Here is a 24,423-nt window from a genome sequence, read left to right as displayed (position 1 = left end):
TAATTATATTCGTTAACATTATTACATTAAAACATTTATAATGAAGAGCCAAAGACAGCCACTTTTGCTTTGTTATAAAAGTAATTCTTTATATGCTCTAAGTATTTTTAAAAATAAGTTTAAACGTCACGAGGAATGGAATCTCTTCACTATAAGCATCAATTCATTACTAGCATGATAAGCTATAAGCATGTTTTACTGTGCATTATTAATTTGATATATAAGTCAAAGTACATGGAATATTTCTAAAACAAAGTCCCTATAATGGTTATATTCAACAAAACAAAACAAATTAAAACTATCCCTGACAAGTACCATCAGTAACAACTATGGTCTCTATGACGTCATGTCGATTTTCGGGTTTCTCATTCCTTTTCTTTTGATAGAAATAACAGACCGTCATGGCAGTGGCACTTATAATGGTACAGGTACCAGCATAGAAGAAGGATCCCTCAAATGACCCAGTTCTGTCCTTGATCACACCTGTAAATAACAATCAGCTGTTTTACTACAAGTGTTAATATATTTCTAATAACAATCAGCTGTTTTACTACAAGTGTTAATATATTTCTAATAATAATCAGCTGTTTTACTACAAGTGTTAATATTTTACAATTAATTACCCCTTTAGAGGTCAACATGGTTAAATAAGGACCCAAGACCTGGCCCACGAGGTGACCTGACCTGACCGAGGGCGCATAGCGGCCGAGGTCAGGGCAGGTCATCGAGTGGGCCAGGTCGAGGGTCCTTATTTCACCATGTTGAACTCAAAAGGGGTAATCAATTGTTTTATTATACCGATATAATATATTGAAAAGTATGAATCTCGAACTGTTATCAATTCTTTCTTTGATCGGGATTCGCTACACTCAATATAGTGAAGTTGTTTACAATTGATGTCTGCAACTGCAAGTTGTGTAAGTTTTTGCATCATGATTTACTTATTAAAACAATATTTGGTTGATAGCGACATACATTGTTATAACAAGCGATTACTTTTCCTCTACACAGTCAAAATTTAACACAGAATTCAACTCTTTAAAGAGCCACTTCTACATTCCATTGAACTGAATTGTAACGATATTTTGAAATGAGTAAACCGAGTTAATGATAAAATTTTACCGTATTCTGTATGGTAAAGCAAAACAGACCATGCACAATTTTAAAACATGTTGTTTTTCTCGAATAATTATTATTTTATGCATTAACTTCACTCAGAAAGGAATTTTTGATTAAGAGGTCATTATTTAGCGGTCATTAATTATAATGACCGGGTCATTATATCCCACGTGCAATGATTCCTAGGTCATTTTTGCTGTAAACAGTACCAAATGGAGTCATTGTTGTGTTTTAAAGTTTTCTTACCAGCCAATCAAATTCGAGTATTATCAACAGAGGTATAATAAATTTCTAATAACAATCAGCTGTTTTACTACAGGTGTTAATATATTCCTAATCTATCTTCAAAAAAGACTTACATGTACCAAAATTCAATTTTTTTAAACAAATACCATAATTTACTATATTCAGGGAAATTCTTGAATGTTTTATTTTTTTTTTAATTTTCAACCCTTTCATCACAAGAGGGCAAATTTAAAATGGAGGAAGGGCTCAAAGAAAACAGATGGGTCAATATTGTTTTCAGGCATGCAAATAACAGGATTAAAATAATTCTGTATACAGTAAATCCATTCATATTCAGACATACCTAGAATAGGATTTCCTATTGTTAAACTCAGACCATGGGTCAGCATGGTAAGTCCCATTGCACCTGATAAATTTTCTAAACCCACGAAATCGGCTAGCACTGCAGGAAACAAGGAAAAGTATACCCCAGTACTTGATCCAAATACTGTGGATATAGTCGCAAAGTAAGAGAACTCAGTCATCAAAGGCATGCACATGATCACCAAACTAACTATCCATAGTGCAACGGCCATCATCAGATCCTTTGGCACAATGTTGAATCTTGTTATAACGATAAGGATGAATTTACCACCTAAATCTGAAGCACCAACTATAGTCAGAAGGAACACTCTTTCATTTTCTGCAATGCCTTTCTCGGCAGCTAGGGGTGGGATGTAAGTTATTATCTGTGCTGCCCCAAGGATAGCAAAGAAAGCTACAACCATCCAGATTTGAAATATTCTTATTTTCAGGCAATGGAAACCTATGATTTCTTGTAAGATTTTCATACAATTATTTTGGGACGTTTTCACTTCTCCACCGGCATTCATATTCTTGTTGTCTAACCTTGTGTCCTGACTGTGTATGCTGTACATAGAACCAACAATATCTCCTGTACAGGAAGCCACTGCTAAATCACCGCTAACAGCAACATTGTCCATAATTCTGTTCAGTGACCTTGTAGAATGATGGGTTTCTGGCTTTAAATGCTGATGGTGAAATCGCTTTTTTGTCTCTCTATGACTGTCAGAATATGTTCGGTTCCTGAAAGGTTCAAGATGGTCTTTTCTGGATATTCCTTGTAGAACGCCTTGAGGATGTTCACTGCTATTAATTGTCTCCACAGGAAATGACCCTCCATTTTTCATTTGAGCATGTGACCTCTCATTTTCCTCATGTTTGCTATTGTTTGTGTCTGTATTCTGATCTTGTAATAATTTTTCTGTTTGTTCTTCATTATTACTCTCCGATGTCTTAGAGTTTTTTCTTGATGTTTTATCATAGAAAGACAATGGTCTTAAAAGAGCTCCAACCACAAAGAAATTCAACAGAAGCCCACTCTGTATTATTAGAGCTCCACGAAGTTCATATGTGTTTAACAATGCCCGTAAGAGAAGAGGAGATAGAAGAATGCCTACGCTGGCACCAACATTGGCTAGCGTTGTAGCCAATCCTCGATATAATTTGAAGTACTGTCCTAGAATAACTAATGAAGGTCCATGGGTAAAAGCATGTGTCATTCCTGGAATAAAAAAAGAAATGAATTAAAACATGTCTATAGTACATGTACATACATTGTATAGTCATGTCATAATCTAGTTCAAGTTTTGTTATTTCAGAAACAAAATTACCCAATAAGGTGATAAATGCACAGTTGTACACCCATCTCTAATTTTCAAACATATACTTGAATATCAAGAAGAGAACTGTGACAAATATATTTTTTTACACCAAAATCATAATTCATCCTTGCATACAGAAACATAAAAATTTTAATATTTTAACAATAGCAAGCTCAAAAATGAAAAGCGGAGAACTCACCATAAAGAATTCCTTGAGAAAGAATCAGGAAGGAAATGTTTGGTAAGAAAGCATTCAGGATATAAGCTGAGAATCCTATCACCCCTCCAAACATGACAAAAACTCTATAGGAAAACAGCCTGTGACCAATGTTTAGTACCAGAAGAGCTGAAATAAAAACAAAAGATTCTTCAATTAGAAAGCATTGTCCTTAGTTCCTAAAATGTACAGCTCTCCAGCATAGCCAATGAGATGGTTGCCTATTAACATGATTTTCATGGCCTAGCTTACTGTATAAAAGAAGTCTTGCAGCTATCCCATCACCAGAGGAAATTTTGAAATATATGGAGTATTCAAGTTCAAAAGTTCAAAAATCTCAAAAGTTCTTTTTTAAAATTGGGAGCAGAACAATCATGGATCTCCAAAACCATCAGAAAACATTGTGAGTAATAAGTGAAAACAGTACTTACCTAAGAGGCTGAGGGTTACAGTTTGTATTGAGAGGGCAATAGAGATGCTGGTGGCAGAGGAATCAAACTTAGCCATGAACTCATTAAACAGAATTCCAAATGAGGCGTGTGTCCCAATCAATAACAGCTGCTGAAAGGTGCAGGCTGTAAAGAATATAAACTGATTAATATTACAGTTACTGAAGTTAACATCCAAATATTGCTAAAATTTTGATCTTATATAAGTAACCCATTGCAAAAGCCAATAGTTTTTCGTGGTTTTAATGAGAAGTGACAGGGACAATGTTTACTCTTTGTAAAGATCATAAAATTAAAAGTTTCAAACTTTGTCATTGGCAGAGTAAACTAATGGAAAGAGTTCTAAAACTGCCCCTACAAGTATATAAATTCACCTCTTCAATTTGAAATTATTGAAAGACCTACTTTCTGTTGTTGGAGAGGGAGAGAGAAAGAGAAAAGAGAGAGAGAGAAAAGAGAGATAGATGTACTACATTTTGTGATTTAAAACTAAGAAAGCGTTCATGATTGTAATAAATCTGATATCAGTTGAAAATTGTTTATTTTTGTTTTAGGGTTTTTATCATGGCCTGTCAACAAAGTGCATACCAATAATTAGAATGATTATGTAATCATTGTATTGAAAAAAAAAAGAAAAAAAGAATTTCTGAAGTCTTTAGAATTTTGAAAATAAATGTAAATGGTCATTTATAGATACATATATAAGAGTACCTATGAGGACAATCCAGGCCCATCCCCTGTCAATAGGGTATCCATCTTCCCTGCCTCGGTCCATTTTTCTGTACTATAAATCTGGCAGAAAGGTCAACAATCACTGTATCATAATTTCATCAGTACCCTCTTAAATAAATGTATCACATAACACTGTATCTCCTGAAAAGAAAGCAAGTATGATAAATATAAATTATACAAGTGGTTAATTTGAAAAAAAAAATGAAAAGTGAGTCAATGCAGAATGCAAAAGGATTGCTTGATGAATGCTCAGTCAGCACATTATGTATGCACAAAATTTATGTTACCTATAATATTTTTTGTACTTATATATTATCTTTAGCCAATGAAAGTTGATCACTCATGACTGAAAAACATTGCCACTGATAACAAACTTTGCCCTTACAATGAAGAAATATTTTTATTTGGTCTATAAAATCATTATAAATGTTGTAGCTTTTAGAAGAGGAGCAGGCCAATTTATGGAATGAATAACAAACATACATGAGTTTGTTTCCATACAAAGGTGATAATGTGTGCTCGAGCTGTGATTCAAATGTCAATTGCGAATTTTTTTCAAAAGTGGCGAAAAGAAATTCATAAGTGTCGAAAATGAATTTTTTAGATGTACCATGCACAAAATTTGTTGAGTCCTGGTTAGCTCCTTTGTTTATTCAATGTATACAGATAAGTCCCTTTGTTTATTTAATGCAGCAGAGGTGTGAAAACTGAAACCTACATGTAGGAAATCATGTCTCGCTTGAACGAACACAGCTGACTAGGTAACTAGCCTGGAGCAATAAAGGGTTACAAAATTGCTTGAAATAATATAATTTGGATTAAACAAGGGGGGATAAAGTGTTATTAGGAGATGAAATTATTAATTAAAAGATTTTTATCAACAAAATCTGGATCTATGTAGATCGTTTTTTTTTTAAACCGAAAATAGGGAAACATGACGAAAATTGTAAAGAATGGCTTAAAATTTTACCTAATAAAAATTGAAAAATGTGCACATTACACCATAAACTGACAAAGAGTGAAAAGGAAAATGGTTTGGAAACAGAATTATCTTAGTTAATTAGACTTAATTATTTACAATTACACGAGCTTGCATATTAAACCCATTGGAGTCTCCAAGTTGTTAAAATAAAGTCAAGTTTTAAACCTAATTTCATTACTTTTTAATTATACTTCTTTTCTCATTTTTCTTAATTAATGAAATGATGAAAATTTCCATTTTTAAAAAATGTCATATATTATATTTACTATGTCTGTAGCCCCCCCCCCCCCCCTCCCAGGCAAAAAAAAAAAATATAAACAAGAGGACATTTTCTGTCAAGAGTTGGCCGATATCAATTTAATATGAAATTAATTGTATAATTCCAACATTAGTTTTTTTTTTTAATGGATACTACCATAAGCTTTAAACATTACAATTTTAAATCAATGTCTGTGATAAAAATAATAAAAACAATTGAATAACATAAAGTGCATTGCATTGTCGAGAAATCAGATGTAAGTATGTCTTTCCTTTTGTCGCGAAAAGTGGCGAAAAATGTTTTTGGTCCAGTGGGAGCCCTGTAATGTGTGGAAGAGTTAAAACAAATGTCAATTTAGAAATATTTTACATGTCATAAAAATGTACAACCGATCAACCATTCTAATATTTTCATACATTAACATATGTGCCAATTTCTTTTCATGATTTCTTAAGCTGGTGGGCTCAGGTAGTGTATTCTTTATTTATGTCAAAACCACTTGTTTTGCAGTCACCAGGGATCTATATACTAAGTATATACTTAGTCTATAGGTCCATACAGTCACCAACCTTTTTCTGCCTCAAGTTCAACTGATACACAAAGTCCATGAGCTTGAATCGTTTGACCTGTCAATCAAAGTCATTGATCTTGTGATGCTGTCAAACTCTAAGCAGCTGCCTCATCGAATCCAAGTACTACTACATGCATGTATTTGCAATGTAGATTGATACATTTTTTTCAGGTAGATTCTAAATTTGATTTCAACAACCCTCGAGCTCAAAATGATTCATTGAATACAATCATTTGAAATGATCATAAGCGCATAAATTTCAAGCATTCTTTGAGTTTCTGCTAATATTTCAACATATACCAACACACCAATTATACACATTTATTTTCAAATAAAACTGGCAAATATTTTGAAATAAATTTTTTTATACTTATATATGTATGTTTTAACTGACACTGATCTTTTTATGTCATAAAACTCATTGACTTCTCGTTTAATGTTAATTACATTATGCTGTAAATAAAGAGCGAGTGGCTGCATGATTTAGATTGGGGGTAGGGGGGATCTTAATTAGTTTAATGGCAAATATACAAGTGTACATATAATTATTACAGTGTAGAACATATTTTTTTCTTTTACCATAGAATTTGATTACATGTCTATTGAATGTGTAGAGAGGAAATGTATGGTTATCCTCTTTCAGCCCCGCCAAAAATATGCTTTTTTCGTGTATATTCATTAGACTATTATTGTGTATTAATAAACTGTAAATATATAGTCGATAGTTTCATCTCAGTTATTCTTAGAACTAGTTCTTACAAACATTACTATAATAGTAACTGAAAAGAATGTTAGAAATAATCTTTTTTCGTCATGCATGTTTATCAGTCACCTTCAAAATGTTTAATTATCATCTTTCAGTGATTTGTACAGTCATTTAGGGTATTCTGAATCACTTTTTCATACATTTAGACTGCAGACAAGAAGGATAGCAAGTTAATGAATGAAATAATTTTTTTTTTAATTAATGCATAACCCATTAAGTTTACCTCTTTATTTTTTGTATGTAATAAGTATAAACCATGTTGTTAATGATTATTTGCCGTATTTGGTTATCAAACCTGTGCATGTCTTGTATAAGATATCGCGATAAGGTAAATTACCGAGTGTTGTGAAATGCGGGGTGATTTGGATTACCCTTAATGACTGTATACTAGTCTTTGACATAACCAGTTGTGAGTACACAAGTACATGTATATAGATTCGTAAATTTAACTGAAATTTAATAATTGATAACCTTTAATTTTAATCTTAGCTAACACCGTAAGACTCTTTGTTCTTCCACAGGAACTTCAGCATATTTGATAATATTAATCACAATTTAACAGGTTGGGACCAATCACCCAACTGGGATATAATAGTCCGTTTAGGATATAATATACATGTACCAAATAGGCTATAAATTTACAATGCAAAAATTGAAGTTTTTTATTTTGGCTATAAATATCATAAATCCGCATCAGGACACTTAAAAATGAATAACTTTTGGTTGACAAGTTTTCCTATATGCCCATTGTTTAGGAGATTGATCCCTTGGAAGTTCCTTAACTTCTTGGGGATCAATCTTACAAACTGTAGGGTTGCAGAAAAACTTGCTCACCAAAAGTTATTCCTTTTTAAGTGTTTTTGATGCGGCGATTTTGCGGATTTATGATATTTATTGTCAAAATAAAAAAAAATCAATTTCAATTTCATTTTGCACTGTAAATTTATAGCCCATTTGGGATACTATATCCCAAACGAACGGACTATTATATCCCATTTGGGCGATTGGTCCCAACCTGTTTAATGTTACAATACACATCATGATTGTGAACACATGTATCTATCACCTGTCTATTTTAGTATCTGTATTCTGCTCGATTTTTATGCTTATCAAGATCTAGATTAACACTAACAGTTCGCACATTACATGTACCTATCGTCACAAGCTAGAAGTGTTGTGTCCTTTCTATTTACCTACCTCAGGCACCTGCCCTGTCCAGCCAATATTCACGGCGTAAAATAGATACCGGATATAAACCTCGAAAAGTAATGTAAAAAAAGAAACCCGACAGCTTTCCGGAGACTTCATTTTTACACAGCTCATAGGGATAAGCGCTTGAAAAAAAATACAAATAAATAAATGAATGAATAAATAAATAAATCATATTATTGGAAATAAAACATTATAACAATTGAATTTTACGGAAAAAGACGAATTTATTTAAATTAAAATTTACAGCAAATATGTTTTTTCACAAGGCAGGTGGTGATTGCACAGTGTATAGTTGGGGTTGGAACGCCCCGGCCCACCCCCACCCCTTCCCCTGAAAAAAAAATCCTGGATTAGTGCCTAAAAATAGCTCCTATTATAGATATTCAATCCTTAATGTCATTAAAGTATTTTGAAGAAACATTTTAATGTAGGGCTTTATTTTCAAATTTCTTTTCCAGAATGATGATTTCAATATAGTCTTAAAAATGGAACTACATGTAATCATAAAAAAACCCTCAGTGGAATACTAACAGCTGGGCAAATATTTAATACAATGTCATGATTTTTAAAACCAATGAATTATCTGCAATGTATCCAAGCACTGAATCTGTTTTATCTGTCATCATACTGATTAACGACAAAGCAATTCTTTTCTTATCGAAGATGCTTCGCAGTATTATTTCTCAAATCAAATGTTACAGGATCATAGCTGTCTTTAGCTCTATACTGGAAAGCACAAAATTTACCTCCGGAATCACTCGTCAAGACGACTTTTGTTCAGTTTTACGGTTAAATGGATACACTGAGTAATTTCCTGGAACTAATGGGGATATTTTCTACTATTGTAGCAGGTATTTTTTCAAATAACGCAATTAAATGTTAATTTACAAATAACACTTAATACAACTAGTATATATGCGAAAGTACATGTATATACTTAAAGATCTTTTCCGTAACACTAAATAGCAAATTCATTTCAAGTTAATCATAATTTTGGAAAACTTTCTGTGACGTTATTTTAATTTTTCCCCTATATACCAACACACATGCACGCATATTTTTCAATTAAAAAATAAAAAAGAATGAGAAGTAATCAAGCCTGGTGAAGTATATATATCTTCTCAAGGTGACTTTATCACAAAAGATCCGGTGGAGGAGGGGGGGGGTTTAAAATTTTCATTTTGTATACTTAATTAAAAGGATATATAAGGTTCTTAGTCTTACTCAACTAAACACTTCCATACATTAAAAATACTTAAAATATGGAACATGATAATATCTGAGTACACCGTTTATCCGCCACATAACTGAAAATCTTCTTACTAAAGTTCTCTCATTCATATATGTATATCTAACACAAATTCATGCAAGTGTACCACAATAAAAGTCTTTCAAGTTTCACATAAAGATATTGATAATGTCACACAATTCTACTGAAATCTTATATGTAATGAATTAACAGAAAACTAAACACCAATCTTATTAACAGAAAAATCTTGTTACCAAGGGTGGACATTTCACCTCGACCATTGCTATAAGTCGTTTCCAGAGCCGCGTGCTTGGCGGGAAGCACGTGCTTATTGTCGTCTGTTTCCAGAAGGAGACCTCGCCTGCTTCATCACTGCAGCCGATCAACACTTTGTTCAAACCGAGGTCATTCAACGCCGATCAGAACCTTACTGGATAGGACTTCAAGGAAATGTAAATATTGTTCCACTTTCTCTACTGGTCGAAGACCAAAACTTGCGTTTTCATAAATTATAGATAACGAAAATAAGCGCATATCCATAGGATAAATACACATTGGAAACAGAGCAAACGCGGACCCTTAATTAACAGATTAGAAATATGGGATCAAGACAGCAAAGCAAATTTAACACTCACCTAATTTTTAAAGTATCAGAGATGGGATCAGATGCTATTGGGGAGTAAGAATCCCCTGTCGACCATGGTCACACAACCCGTCTGCTTTTTACGGACAAATGAAACAATTTATAATCAAGAAAATTTTAAATTTTTTGGATTTAAATTTTTTTTTGTTACAGAAAAACTAGCTATTCAAATCTGGACTTCCAGTTTTTTTAGTTTACTTGCTCAAAAAATGGCGGCTTTTTTTTCTAAAAAAAATCTGTTGATATTTCAGCTATCATCTTGGACATGGGCATCTGGATCTGATATCAGCGCTTTCTCCAGTTTTAGAGGCGGATCCACAAATTTAATAGGTAACACTAACAAGACGTTTAACTATAATTTGTAGAGTAGCTTTAAGTGTAGACATGTATTTAAATAAAATAGGATAATTGAATAATTAAAATATAATTATCAATTATTAAAGTCAATCTTATACCCGCTATCTTGAACTGGAAAAAAAATATTTCGCAGGAGATGCAAAACATTGAGGATTAAATTTCTTTATAGTATTAAATACTAAAAGAAAACTGCGTCGCACTTCTAAATCACTTTGACATATCCATTGGATTCAAGACTACGTTGTTCGAGACGCATGCCAAAATTCACGTAACAACATCCGTTGAAAATAGATTGATTTTCATTTAGGCAAATATATGCTGTAATTGATGTTAAATCTTTTGTACTCTTTATCAGGAAATTCCGGTGACAATTTGTGTGTGATTCTAAGGAACAGCTGGTGGACGGCAGTGCCATGCGATGAAAGCAATCGTTTTATTTGTCAGGCAAAGAGCGTAGGTGGGGGTGAACTTATTTTCATCATTTACATTAACACATTAAGCTAACCGTGGTTTAATGTACTTTTTGCTATATGACTTAAAGTTTTATTAATTTTCAGGTATTCTATTACTTTTATTATTAATTTTTCATTTTCAAATTTCAAAGATTATTTACATAATGAATATGATTTCTTAATTTCCAACGCTATAGGCATTCTGCGCGCCTTGTTCCCCCATCTTCTTTCAAAGATGTTGAGTATGCGATTTCATACTATTGTAAGAAAGGAAAGTTTATAATATATTTATAAAATAATAAAGCTGTTTCAAGCCTGTAAGATTAAAATGTACGACTTTTCTGTACCGTATATATACCACTACCCCCCACAATAAACTAAAAGCTGTGTCTTTTTTTTCTTTCTTTTTTTTCTCTCTCGATAAAACAGACAACCGTTTCTTTAAAAAGAAATGGAACTCAATCTATCTTGTGATTGTTCATCAACAAAATTACCTTCTTTTAAATCAATCTGATTCTACACATAAATGAAGTTCATGTTAAAAAGATGCTTGAATTCCTCATAGACAACACTTGTGTAGTCTTCGGAGACCAGGTCTTCCAACAAAATGTTGGAATGCAGATGGGCACTTATTATGTTCCTTTATTCGCTAACTTTTTAAAATTTTCCTATGAAGCAGACTTTAAAAATTTTACTCGAGAAAAAGCAAACACATGCTGTGGCCTTCTAATTCTTGACCTTTGGATTTATAGACGATTATTATCAATTTACAATGTTTATTTTCATTTCATGTCGATTCAATATATTACAGTGAGCTTGTAATAAAAGGCACCACAGATTCTTGTGCATCTGTTTCGTATTCGAATGTTTTACTGTCAATAGACAATATAGGCAAACTAACAACAAAATTGTATGACAGACAAGATGATTTCAACTTTTCCATCGTAAGCTTTCCTCATTTATATGATAATTACCCTCTAGCATCTCCTAACTTTTTCGAGACTCGAGAGAAAACTCCGAGTACAAACAGTTTTTAAACCGAAGCAGACTACTGGCGGATAAGTTGATGTTACAAGGATTTCAAGATCGAAGTAGAAGTCGGCATTTTGTAATTTTTTTTTTCAAAGAAGTCGATCATTATAATGACCTTGTCTCTCATTCTGTCTTATTTCATGCAAGGGCCTTTGTTTTTACTCTGAATTGATTACGGGATGTTCCATCCTTTTGATCACTAAATAGGACTCATGACGGATGTGACCGGTCAACAGGGGGTGCTTACTTTTCATTCGTACCTAATCCCAACCCTGGAATTTCCAGGTGTTTGTGTTTGATGCCCTTTACAGATTTATGTTGTTTGTATGTTTTCTTCATGAGCTGGGCCATTGTTCGTTATTGTTGCCTTTTTCTTTTAAAATGTTTTTTAAAAGGAATGATTCATTTGTAGAGTGTCACACAGAATTAGGATGGATCATGACTATTTCAAAACACTGCATCAAAGTGATGGCAGCACCCTCTGGGTGGTACGATGGACGAAACACGTGCAGACGACAAGGCGCGGATCTTGCTCGTTTTCACAGCAGAAGTGAACTTAACTTCCTCACACAAAACTTGAGGTATTCTAAATCATGTTGTAAATTTTGTAATTACAACTAAAATTTAGAACATGACAAATTCATTGCCTGCGACCATGAATCTTAGCATTATGACATAACGTACTTCCTATGTGATTTTTAGCTTGCCATATAATCAGTACTGGGTGGACCTAGGTTCTTTCGGGTTAGTACAGGCGTTTCTCTGATTGCTTTACACAAACATAGCTAAAACTAATGTGTGAAGAATACTTATTATCTACGCGGTATAAAGTGCGAAATATGTATTTATTATTTAAAGCGGATGATTGTGATAAAGAATCAACCCTTGCAAAGCTTATGTGAACTATTAAATCATATTTGAAATGAAATATATGAAACTTTAAAGTATGTATAGTTTACCATTTCAAAAAAAGTTGAATTCTTTTCACTCCACTTAGATCCAACTGTGAAGGGATTAACATAACAGAAAATAGAGTGGATCCTTTCTACGAAAATTGCAGTATCCATCAAATGTTTATTTGTGAAATAAGTAAGAATTAAACTTCAAATTTTAAAAACCTTTCTAACATTTTTAAAAATCAAAAACAAAATGTCATCAACATACATTGTCTTACAAAAAGGATGAAGTTTCAGAACATATTTTAAAACTTCCATCTTGGGACAAATTAACATCACACAAAAGCAACAAAATTCATTTTGTTGTGTTCTTAGATACATAACTTGCTGTTAATTTTTGTCGCACATTGTTGTATCCGTTCATTTTTCTCCGGCTCCTGCGCATCACGTGATGAAGAGTACGGATGTACGTCAATGTTCTGTATTTCACGGAATCTTCTGTGTAATGGACGTGGGGATTGCCCCACCGGAAGTGACGAATCTATCTCTTTATGTGGTATACTTAAAAAAATGAATTGTTTATGTTGTTTAATTAAAGAATATGTATAATTTTAAAAGAAAAGATTATCCCTCATATTTAATATTTGATTATGCTCGTTAATGTCTATTTTCTGGAATCTACTTAATTGCTACTCCAGATTTCTGGAATCTTCGAAAAATGAACTTTCTACCTGATTTAATTCTCTAGATTTTTTCTGCCAGCGCTAATTTTCTTGCTATTAATTTTGATGCACGAATTTTTAATCATGATTTCCATAAACTATATACATAAAAATCTCTTTCTTTATTTTATTCTTGCACTATTATTTAAGTCTGCTCCTGTGGAATAATATGGCTCCGTGTCAAGAAATATTTTTCAACTTTCCAAGCCGGAGTGAGATGTCCATCTATACAGTGTTGCTAAGGAGCTATCCTTAAAATTGACATGGGACGGGGGATGCAGAGTTCACTATTAACATTGAGAACTCAACAATCCTATACTAACTACATTGTACCCTTACATCCTAGAACCAAAGAAGTTCAAGGATGCGAGTACTTAATTTTTCAATTTTTTTTTGTGTACAAAACGAAATTATTATAAGATATAGTGTTTGTTTTCACGTGCAAGAATAAAGATAAATTCTTGCAATAATGATTAGCAGTAGCTGTTTAATACATTAAAGGTATGGGTAGGGCAAACAATTAAAAATAAATTAATAATTAATTAGCACTGTTTTTATTTTTCTTCGTCAGAAAAATTGACAGTGGTCTTGAATTTATTCCAAACGGTGCGTAAAGCATTAAATGTTCCCCCTTTAAATCCAAATAAATAAAAGAAACTTGGAAAGAAGCTTTTTTTTCTAGTATGGGAATGTTCTGAACCTATCCCATCACAATATTTCTGTCACTCTTCACAAGACTGAAATTCAAAGCTGTTTAATATAATCCACCAGTATTTGAGCTCAATTTTGAATGTGCTTCAATAAGTATACCTTATATAAATATTGCATGTAGTTGAGTGTAACATTGAAAATTTTCACCCCAAGAAAACCATTATCCACCGAGGTGCAGTCGAGGGTGACAATGGTTTTCTAGGGGTGAAAATTTTCAATGTTACACTCAACTACATGCAATATTTATTATATTATACTGAATGTTTTATACAATATATTTAATAGTGAACCGTGCGCGCATAAATTCTGCACAGTCGCTATTTTTTGGAATATCACCTGTCGTCAAGCAGTGTTGACTGTTGCTACACAGGAGGGTGTGGCTTCATTATTCAGTGAGTAATAGTGTTTTTTAACCAATGTTTCTTGACAAATCAGATTCAAGTAATTTACATGAAAGTATAATATATTCCAATACATCATCTTCTTAGAAACCATCAAATATGTGATATACTTGCTTTTTTAGGAAGCCTAAATATAATGTATACATTATGAGAACATAATTATTCAATGGAAAAACTGAAGAGGAATATAGTAAATCTATTGTTTCCTGTTTTTATTTAATCATTCCTTTTGGTTTTGTTTGCTGTTTTCCTTTTTCATGTAGAAATCCAGTGTTGATATGGATCCATCTACACTGGATTCACCCCCCCCCCCAATCCATTTTAGATTTTAGAACTGAATATCATTGGAAGTTTTTTCAGGTAAGTCCACTGTAACAGAGGTTTCATCTGAGGACGTCACAGAACAGCCTTATATAAGCAGCTCAGCCAACCAACGTAAGAATTAAAGGTTTTTAATGTTAAATATAAAAAAAATGAATTAAAATAATTTATTTATTTATTAAACTTAAGCTTCTTAATATAAATGTACATGTTATGCGTAAGCAAACTGTACTGAGAAATATTGTAATGGACAATTTGTCAAGTTCTTAATTAAACTTGGGAAGTGTTAATTGACAAGGTTCTATAAAAAGCCCGATTAATTAACACATGAATTAGACCTATAATTTTATATAATTTGGTATATGATACCTAAATTATATAGATATGTTAATGTAGTAGAAACTATTTTTTGAAATTATGTTATCATACATTTATTTTGTCGGATAAAATGGAAACATTAAATTTTATAAAATTTATCCTTTTGGCAGGTGATCAATTCTCTATATCCATGTCATCGCAAAACACACCAAGTTCTTCCTTAACAGTAACTGTCGACATAGGCCAAGGTAAGCTACGAAGGTTTCCTGACAGTTACTTTTAAAGCTGTCTTTACTAATTTGTAAAACACATAAAAATTGAAAAATTTTTAACTCAAGACTACAAGATCTAAATTAGCGTGTTTGATACAGATATACATGATTTTCTATTATTCTTTTAGTCAAAGCTATTTATATTTTTGTGCCAATGAGAAATTATGTATTGCGAAATAATACTGACCTCAAAGTTAACAATTTCTCTTAAAGCAAGTGTTTGTTTTAGGGAAAAAATAATGCCATATTTCCCGATTTCTTATGGTTAAGAACTTATATTTTTACAGGACTTTTGCTTACAGATGAAATTACAGAGGCTTCCATACAGGTATTTTTGGGGGTTTTCAATGCATCTTTTTCAAAAAATATTTTTAACATTAACCATAGCATAAAATATCAAGCCACTTTATTGAATCTCATTGGAATCGTTTTTGTCTGTTATAGTAAATGCAATATCATGAAATTGATATTATTATATGCCATATGGCAATACAGAGCGTATTATGTACGTGCTGATGCACACATGTCATAATAATTTTCAAATGCAGTCACTGTAATTTATTACTTTGTCTGATCTTTACTGTGGCATATTAATTGCAAATATCCTGACTAGATGAGATAAAAAAAAATGGTGCATCTCGACCAGCAAGTTATTTTGACTTGAAATGATAAAAATACGATGGCCGATATCAGCCTGTACATATTTCGACTGCTATTGAAATTTGTACATCTAAAATGTACATTGACATGTACATTTTGCAATGACAGTGCACACTTCGTGTTCTTAACTTTTTTCTGTACATGTACATTTTGCAATGACAGTGCACACTTTATGCTCTCAACTTTTGTCTGTACATGTACAAAATGACAAAAAGGCAAATGTCAAAACGTGAACGGTTGAAACACATTTGCTTCTGATTACAATTCCTGGTCGGCGAAAAACGATTAAATATGAATTAGATTAGACAAGGCACCGAGAAGATTAATTTTGCGATAAAAAGGATGAGAAATATTAAAAGAAAATGTAAACATTCTTGTAAACATTAAAACTAATGATAAAATTTGTCTCCTTTTACTGAAAAGAATTAAATTCCCATAGATTAAAATCATCTTCCACAAACATTTCTTATACAATGAATTGCCCCCATCCAACCCAGAAAATGATGACTATATAGTTTACACTCCTTTTTGATCAAAAGTAAAGGGAAGTTGCAAAGGACATTTTATAATCGAGTAAGAGTCTAACCATAATATAACGTAAGATTAATTTGTGACCTCAACTGTAACCTTTGACCATCATTTGAAAAACTTTAACATTGCGTTTCATAAAGTATTCAGTAATTAACCATAACACAATACTTTCTTGAAAAAACAAAAGGTTTTAAGTGTTTTCGACTTTGCTACCCTTAAAACATCTTACAGGTGTATACTACGTCTACGTCCCACCCCCGAATTGTGTTATCATTGCTGGCATAGTGTTTTACAAAACAAATCTTGTTTTGATATTAATTGTTCAACTTTTCCCGTTGTACACTTTTATTCATATTTAATGGTTTTTCGCCGACCAGGAATTGTAATTAAGAGCATATGCGTTTCAACCGCTCACGTTTTGACATTTGCCTTTTTGCCATTTTGTACATGTACAGACAAAAATTAAGAGCACAAAGTGTGCACTGTCATTGCAAAATGTACATGTACAGAAAAAAGTTAAGAACACGAAGTGTGCACTGTCATTGCAAAATGTACATGTCAATGTACATTTTAGATGTACAAATTTTAAAAGCAGTCGGAATTTGTACAGGCTTATATCGGCCATCGTATAAAAAAGTGCTTGGCATAAATATTCCACAATAGATCTTCATAAGAACTTGTTTTTATCATTTATTTTTATAGATATTTAAAGCTTTGAAAAGGAAACATTCATACATGATAAGCAAACTTCGAATAATCATTTTTTTACCGATTTAAATAGATCAATCTTAAGAAAATTATTCTTGTTTTTGTTCGGAAACACATCAGAAAACAATGGCATTAGGTAGAATTTTATTTCTAGAAAACCTCTTCTCAGTCATTACTAGGTCTGGACCATTTCCAGATATGGATATCAAGACCGATAATTGAAAGTTATTATAAATATACATCATCTGATTGGTCAGAAGGATTACTCAGTACCCAGCAGGCACACAACATTGAATAAACTTTGAATCAACGTTGTTTTTCTATGTTGATTCAACATTGATTTTTTGTTAGATTTTGAAAATTTGTATCAATGTTGAAGTCTTAACATTGAATCAACATTGATAATCAACGTTGATTATATGTTGAAAAACAGTTGATTCAACATTTATTCAATTATTTATTTTGGAAAGGGGGTGTCATTTAGTAATAAAATACTTTAAATTTCAACCGTTTTATTGCACGGTTGCTTAGATGCCTTTATAATTGTTGAAGGGATAGCGACCCTCTGACAAGACAGAGAACTTTCAAAGTACAAAATAGTAATACTACTCAGTTTTCTTACTCAGTTTCCTGAGACCTCTGAGTAGTCAATTTGATGAGATCAAAGATAAGATGGGAACATTACTTTCTATTTCTTTTGCAAATGTCTTTGTAATTATCTTATTATATTTAATAATAAAACATTTAAATCCAACACAAATGCCTTATAAATTGAATAAGTTGTATCTTTTTAAATACCATTTTAAAAATGGTTTAAAATTTCAAGTACTTATTACAGTATTTTAATGAGAATGACTTTTTTTTCACATGAAGAAATATTTAGAAGAAAGATAACTCCTCATCACAGATATATTTTTTCTTACATTCACATACAACATTGTGATTTTCTGACTTAGGAATCATCGCTCCATGATGTTTTCTAACATGATTTAAATAGGTATAATATCAAGTATTATTTTCATATGCACCTCATATATTATATTTAATGTTGTGGTAATAAATCGTTACTCTTTCTATTCTCTATGTTCAATTTCTTCATTTCATGCTCTGCACATAAAAATCATTTCTGAAAAAATACAGTGCTTTATATTTCAAACTATTTTCCATGTGGCTCTAATGTTATTGTTGTTTATGAAAATCAATCCCTTAAATGAAAACATACGGTAGAAAAAAAATTTATATATTTTAAACAGTAAGTGTTTAATTTCCTATCAATAGTTAATTGTGTTACAATAATTTTCACCAAAATACATTTTATAAATTAATCATGTTACAAAACCCGAGCATTTACAAACGTTTTGTATTTTCTCATGTGGTCATGAAATAGTCCATAACATGAAACCATTCCAAGATAAGATGCAAATCTTATACGGTACAACTTTTGATGCACCAGATATGCATTTCGACAAATTATGTCTCTTCAATGATACTAGTACTCTGACATGCCGAAATGTTTTCTTTAAAGAGTATTTTTTTTTATTAAATCTTGATGTTGAGTCCTGAGGGTTGTGTTTTGCTGTCTTTTTGAATATTTTCTAGATGTCCTACTGCGTATCCTCTTAATTCGTACTTTGGCAAATTCGTACTGAATTCATATTTATTATTGAATGTGAAAAAGAATTCTATATTTACCATCCTTGTTAGTTATAATAGTTAGTAATGATATACAGTAGTGATACTTTGTCAAGTCCGACCTTGTAATGGTCCGACAGTGTTATAGTCCGACACTATCATAGTCCAAATTATCTATCAGCAAAAAATAGGATTGGCCCCCTCAGCGAAGATCCGATGTTGAATCAATGTTGGCAATCCAACTCAATTTGAATTCAATGTTGATTCAACGTTAAATTTTCAACGTGGAAAAGTCAACGTTGAATCAATATTGAATCTAGATTTATCAACGTCTAAACCCAACTTTAACTAATATTCAACGTTTAAACAACGTTGTGTGCCTGCTGGGTAGTAGCTGCAGAACAGTAGCTTTCTGCTAAGAAAATTCGGACAAATAAAACAAAGCTACAGACAGAAGCGTCGTAAAAATCCTTCGATTTAAGCAGCTGTATTTTGTTCACTCACTTCGGGTATTATTTCTTGTATTTTATGCCTTTTCCTCTTTAGAAGTTGTATCCGATAATTAATCATACATTTTCTGCCTATACTAGGGTGTGCATAGGTTCTTTGAAAGATAGAGCAAGATCTTCAACATTGACGTCGGAATGGAAATATTTTCAACCGATATTTGAAAACCATAAATGGCTATTTGGGGACCTTTGTAAGGAAAATATAATATCAAAAATAGTTTTGAAATGCATGATTAATTATCACGTATCATTCTTTAAGCAGGGAAATCTAAAAATACCAGAAAAAATGCTCGAAGTGAGCGACAAAAAAAAAAAAAGGCCGCAGCGTAAATCAAAGGGTATAACACATGGATCTTCGAATTCTCTCTGCTTTATCTAAAGCAGAGAGCTACAGTTTCGCAGATAAAGTATTAGCTATAGAACATAGTTTAATGTTCTGTAAATTAATAAGAAAGTTATTGCTCTTGACCTCCATGGAAATCGTCCAAACCTGTTAAACAATAATAAACACAATATTTTTAATGGTAATCTAAAATAGAAAATGCAAGTATTTGTTTCTGAATTAAATACTTGAATGTTTTGGCTTTTATTTTCAGTGTTTCATAGGTTTGACTTAAAATCTATATAATTTATTTCATACAATGTTTTTTTTTCCTTCAATTCATATATCTTAGCATACTGATAGGAATATTCAATAGCATAGGATTACTCTTTTTCTAAACATAATATACAATTTCATGTTAATATTATACTTTAACTCAGAAATAATGTAGGATATACTTATGTTAAAGTTGATCATAGACTACTTTCATATTTAATTTGTTAATAAACCTAGATTTCATTAAAATACAAATATCAACTTGGGAAGATTATTTTTACAAAATATTTTATGCTGATAAAGAAAATATATATATCAAGTTCAGCTCGAATTAAAAAAAATCAGTTTTTATGTATGTTATATATCAAAGCTTAATATTTTTCTACTTACTGTTATATGAAAATTTCATTTGACATATGATAAATAAGTATCTAAGATCAAGTAAGTAAATTTTATATTCAATGAAATATACGGAGAAAACGAACAGTATTCAAGCCTAAGAGTTCATTTCGCAATTGAAACAAAATTCTAGCAAGGCAAACACAGACCTGTAAAACATCAGAGGTTGGATCAGATGCCATCTGACCTTAATATGATTATCAATTTTGTTTTATTTGTTTTAAACGAAGTAGTGAGAATTTCTGAATATGCTGGATTCCTTAAATTTTTTGATGTTTTGATTAACGAGGAACAAAATCAAATTAATGAACGAAAGTCTCTCTCTTAATTTTACCACATTTGCTTTAATTGATATTTGATTTTATCTCAACATAAACCAGCCTTATCTTTTTTATCTATATCTGCAGCTGGTCGATTGAACTCTTTTACTTTTGACTTTTTAAATCGTTTTTTTTTTTTTTGGTTTTAGAAATGTTAAATATATCAAATGCCCAAAGACTTTTTATGTATGTGATATGCCAACTTTCTTTCAAATAGCTTATAACATTATTCTGATTTACGTGAAATTAGTTTGTCACGCTTATATTAGTGTACACCTGGTAATGTCCTATCACGTAGGAAGAACCATGACGGACAGGAAAATGCGATTAAAAAAAAATGTTAAAGTGAATAAAATTATCACATATTTGATGGCATTTTATAACGTTTATAAAGATAAAGAATGAGGGCGTATAAGGCGTGGACAATCCCCCGCTCTGAAACAAAATATTTCTCAATTTTCAAAATTAACAGAAGTTATATTTTTCTAAAATTATTTTCTCAGTAATGTAATCTTCAAAACATTTTGTCATTTTATTTTACAATAGTTATCATTTGATAATATAACAAATCAATAAAGAATATGGCAGGAAGGAGGACCTTTCTGGAAATATGAAGTCATTAATTTAGTACATTTTTAAGTGAAATGCAGAAAATCATCAAAATGACTCATATCTTTGTTAATTTTTCTTTAGAAAATAGTGTCTGCCACTGTCGCCCACTTTAATTTTTGGATATATTGTGTAAAATGCTATGAAAAATCACATATCTCAAAATCTTTCCGTGCGATTATTCATTTTTATGTTTTCTGTATCTTAAAAAAGTCCAGTGAAAAATGAATTATTAATAACTTTTTAAAAAATAAAAACAGAATGAAAATACAAGAGTTAATGAAAACGTCACAATTAGCATTGTAAGGTCACACTGTGAAAAAAACATTTGTGTTTTCTTACTTTACACTGTGTAATCTGACACACTGATTTTTCCGAAAAAATGAATATTGATTTCTTATATCACTTTCATATTTTAGAAAAATATAAGGCTCAATTTGTATTGAAACTGTACCTTCTTCTTTTATTAGTATAAGAAATTCTGTTTCATTTTTAGCTCACCTAAGCCCACGGCTCAAGTAAGCTTTTTTGATTAAAATTTGTCCATTGTCTTCTGAAGAACCACTGGGCCAATTTCAACCAAACTTACTACAAAGTATTCTTAGGTAAAGGAAATTCAAATTCGTTCAAATGAAGGGCAACGCTTTCTTCCAAGGGGAGATAATTATGAATTAGTGAAAAAATTAATGGCATTTTTAAAAAAGCTTCTTTCCAAGAACCACTGGGCCAGGAAAGATGAAATTCAGGTGGAAGCTTCCTCAAGTAGTGTAAATTTAAGTTTGTTCAAATCATAACCCCCGGGATCAGGGCGGGGCCACAATGACTGATCAAATATTTACGAAGGAATATATAGGAAAAAATCTTTAAAAATTCAAGAACCACTGGGCCAGGAAAGATGAAACTCATTTGGAAGCATCCTCAGGTAGTGTTGATTCAATTTTGTTCAAATCCTGACCCCCGGGGGTAGGGTGGGGCAACAATGACTGATCAAATATTTACAAAGGATTATATAGGAAAAATCTTTAAAAAATTTTCTTCTCAAGAACCACTGGGCCAGGAAAGATGAAACTCATGTGGAATATCATCCTCAGGTAGTGTAGATTCAAATTTGTTCAAATTATGAGGGGTAGTATGGGACCACAATGGCTGATCAAAGTTTTACATAGGAATATATAGGAAAAATCTTTAGAAATCTTCTCAGGAACCATTGAGACGGGAAAGATGAAACTCATTTGAAAACATTCTAAGGTAGTGTAGATTCAAGTTTGTTCAAATCATAACCCCAAGGGGTAGAGTGAGGCCAAAATTGCCGATCAAATTTTTACATAGGAATATATAGAAAAAATCTTCTTCTCAAGAACCATTTAGACAGGAAAAATGAAACTCATGTGAAATCATCCTCAGGCAGTGCAGATTCGAATTTGTTCAAATCACAACCCCAGCGGGTAGGGTGGAGCCAAAATGGCTGATCAAAGTTTTACATAGGAATATATAGGGAAATCTTTTTAAGTCTTCTTCTCAAGTACTTCAAAGCCATGATTAGTGATAGTGTAGATTCAAGTTTGTTCAAATCATGACCCCCTGGGGTAGGGTGGGGCCACAATAGCTAATCAAAGTTTTACCTAACGAGAGAGAGAGAGAGAGAGAGAGAATATTGAAGATGTTGAGTAATTTAATTTTCAGTAATCTAAACGTGTAGTATATTTGATTATTTTTCTTTATCTCCATATTTCATAGATCACTGATTGTAATATTCACATTGTATTTAGTAAATGCTGAAAAATTTCTTACTGACGCATTATATTTGGAACTTTCTCAGCAAGATTTTAACAAATATTTAAAGCTTCATCAAGAAAAACAAAAGCTCAATATTACTATTTCACGATCGTATGCATTGGAATGATTTTATATATTCCACTTTTCTTGAGTTCTTTCATTTTTTCTTTACACTGAATTATCAACGGATTTTCCCGATTTCCAGTCATGACAAAATTACATGGCGGGTGTTACTGTTCGACAAAGGATGCTTACTTCTTCATGGCACCATATTCTATCTTTAGAGGTTTGTGTTCGCTCTGTTCCTGATCTGTATTGTTTGAACAATCATTTGGGCTTATCTTCTGTTCTTTATCTTCATATTTAAACAAGAAATGTTTTTTTTCTCGAAATAATATTATAGTTAATTGATGAGACTTTTTATTGCAGCAATGCCTTATCACTTTTAATCTCGAATTTTAATATTTAGTATTTATTACAAAAATGCGAATTTGGATGTGTGTTCGTTTGTATAGTGAAGGAATCGTATTTTCAATTGGTTAGAAATTTTAAAATGATTTATGTTTCACCGTTTTCTTTGGTTAACATCTTAATTTCTTAATAAGGCTTTGATTGTCACTTTTGAAATTTGATTAGATACTATCTTAAATAATTTCAACCTGTTTTGTTCTCCAGCTTTCTCTCACATGATATGTTTGATTTGTATAATATAACATAACATTGCAAAACAGTGTCAATATCTTTTGACTAAAAAGCGTGCCTCTAGGAACTTTTCCTTAGGTAAGCACACGCCGTAAGAATGCTCTGATTGATTGTTATTTTACACCCCATTCAGAAAAGTTTCAGTTAAATAAAGAAGTCACAATATTTTGGTGAAGAGCTTTACATTTCTTCCCTTACTCAGCACTCGGGGTCATTAAATAGGGAAAGATATTAGCGTGCTAACGTCTGTAGTGACATGAGACCTCAGTTTTCCTGGTCTCATCTGTTAACTCCCAATTTTCACTTCAAAGTAACAAGCATCTGGCGTATTAACAGTTACTGCCCTTTTATAAATCTATAAAGGTGAGTTGCTATTTGTTTGTCAAGA

At 31.8% G+C, this 24,423-nt stretch overlaps 2 protein-coding genes across 2 annotated transcripts in view; one reads left to right on the top strand and one right to left on the bottom strand.

The window, feature by feature from the left end:
* Positions 1 to 246: 246 nt before the first annotated feature.
* On the bottom strand, positions 247 to 4,630 carry LOC134267028 (monocarboxylate transporter 9-like). The gene is made up of 5 exons (XM_062749258.1): positions 4,407 to 4,630; positions 3,678 to 3,821; positions 3,229 to 3,375; positions 1,709 to 2,929; positions 247 to 483 (listed from the first exon to the last, which is right to left on the bottom strand). The coding sequence occupies exons 1-5, from the start codon at positions 4,468 to 4,470 to the stop codon at positions 299 to 301; spliced, it is 1,761 nt and encodes a 586-aa protein (XP_062605242.1). The 5' UTR covers positions 4,471 to 4,630; the 3' UTR covers positions 247 to 298.
* Positions 4,631 to 9,010: 4,380 nt separating this feature from the next.
* Positions 9,011 to 24,423, top strand: part of LOC134267019 (adhesion G-protein coupled receptor G7-like) — a 30,375-nt gene continuing 14,962 nt past the window's right edge. The window contains exons 1-11 of the mRNA XM_062749248.1: positions 9,011 to 9,068; positions 9,707 to 9,918; positions 10,361 to 10,439; positions 10,822 to 10,923; positions 12,363 to 12,531; positions 12,653 to 12,694; positions 12,948 to 13,039; positions 13,280 to 13,402; positions 15,041 to 15,115; positions 15,490 to 15,567; positions 15,894 to 15,919. Coding sequence (XP_062605232.1) covers positions 9,011 to 9,068; positions 9,707 to 9,918; positions 10,361 to 10,439; positions 10,822 to 10,923; positions 12,363 to 12,531; positions 12,653 to 12,694; positions 12,948 to 13,039; positions 13,280 to 13,402; positions 15,041 to 15,115; positions 15,490 to 15,567; positions 15,894 to 15,919 — 1,056 coding nt within the window. The remainder of the gene's footprint in view (positions 9,069 to 9,706; positions 9,919 to 10,360; positions 10,440 to 10,821; positions 10,924 to 12,362; positions 12,532 to 12,652; positions 12,695 to 12,947; positions 13,040 to 13,279; positions 13,403 to 15,040; positions 15,116 to 15,489; positions 15,568 to 15,893; positions 15,920 to 24,423) is intronic.

This window comes from Saccostrea cucullata, unplaced genomic scaffold (genome assembly GCF_032062105.1).
Source record: "Saccostrea cucullata isolate Sc308-1 unplaced genomic scaffold, CSIRO_AGI_Scuc_v1 ctg248, whole genome shotgun sequence".
NCBI lineage: Eukaryota > Metazoa > Mollusca > Bivalvia > Ostreida > Ostreidae > Saccostrea > Saccostrea cuccullata.
Note: the sequence above shows the minus strand (reverse complement) of the source record. Positions and strands in the feature narration are given on the sequence as shown.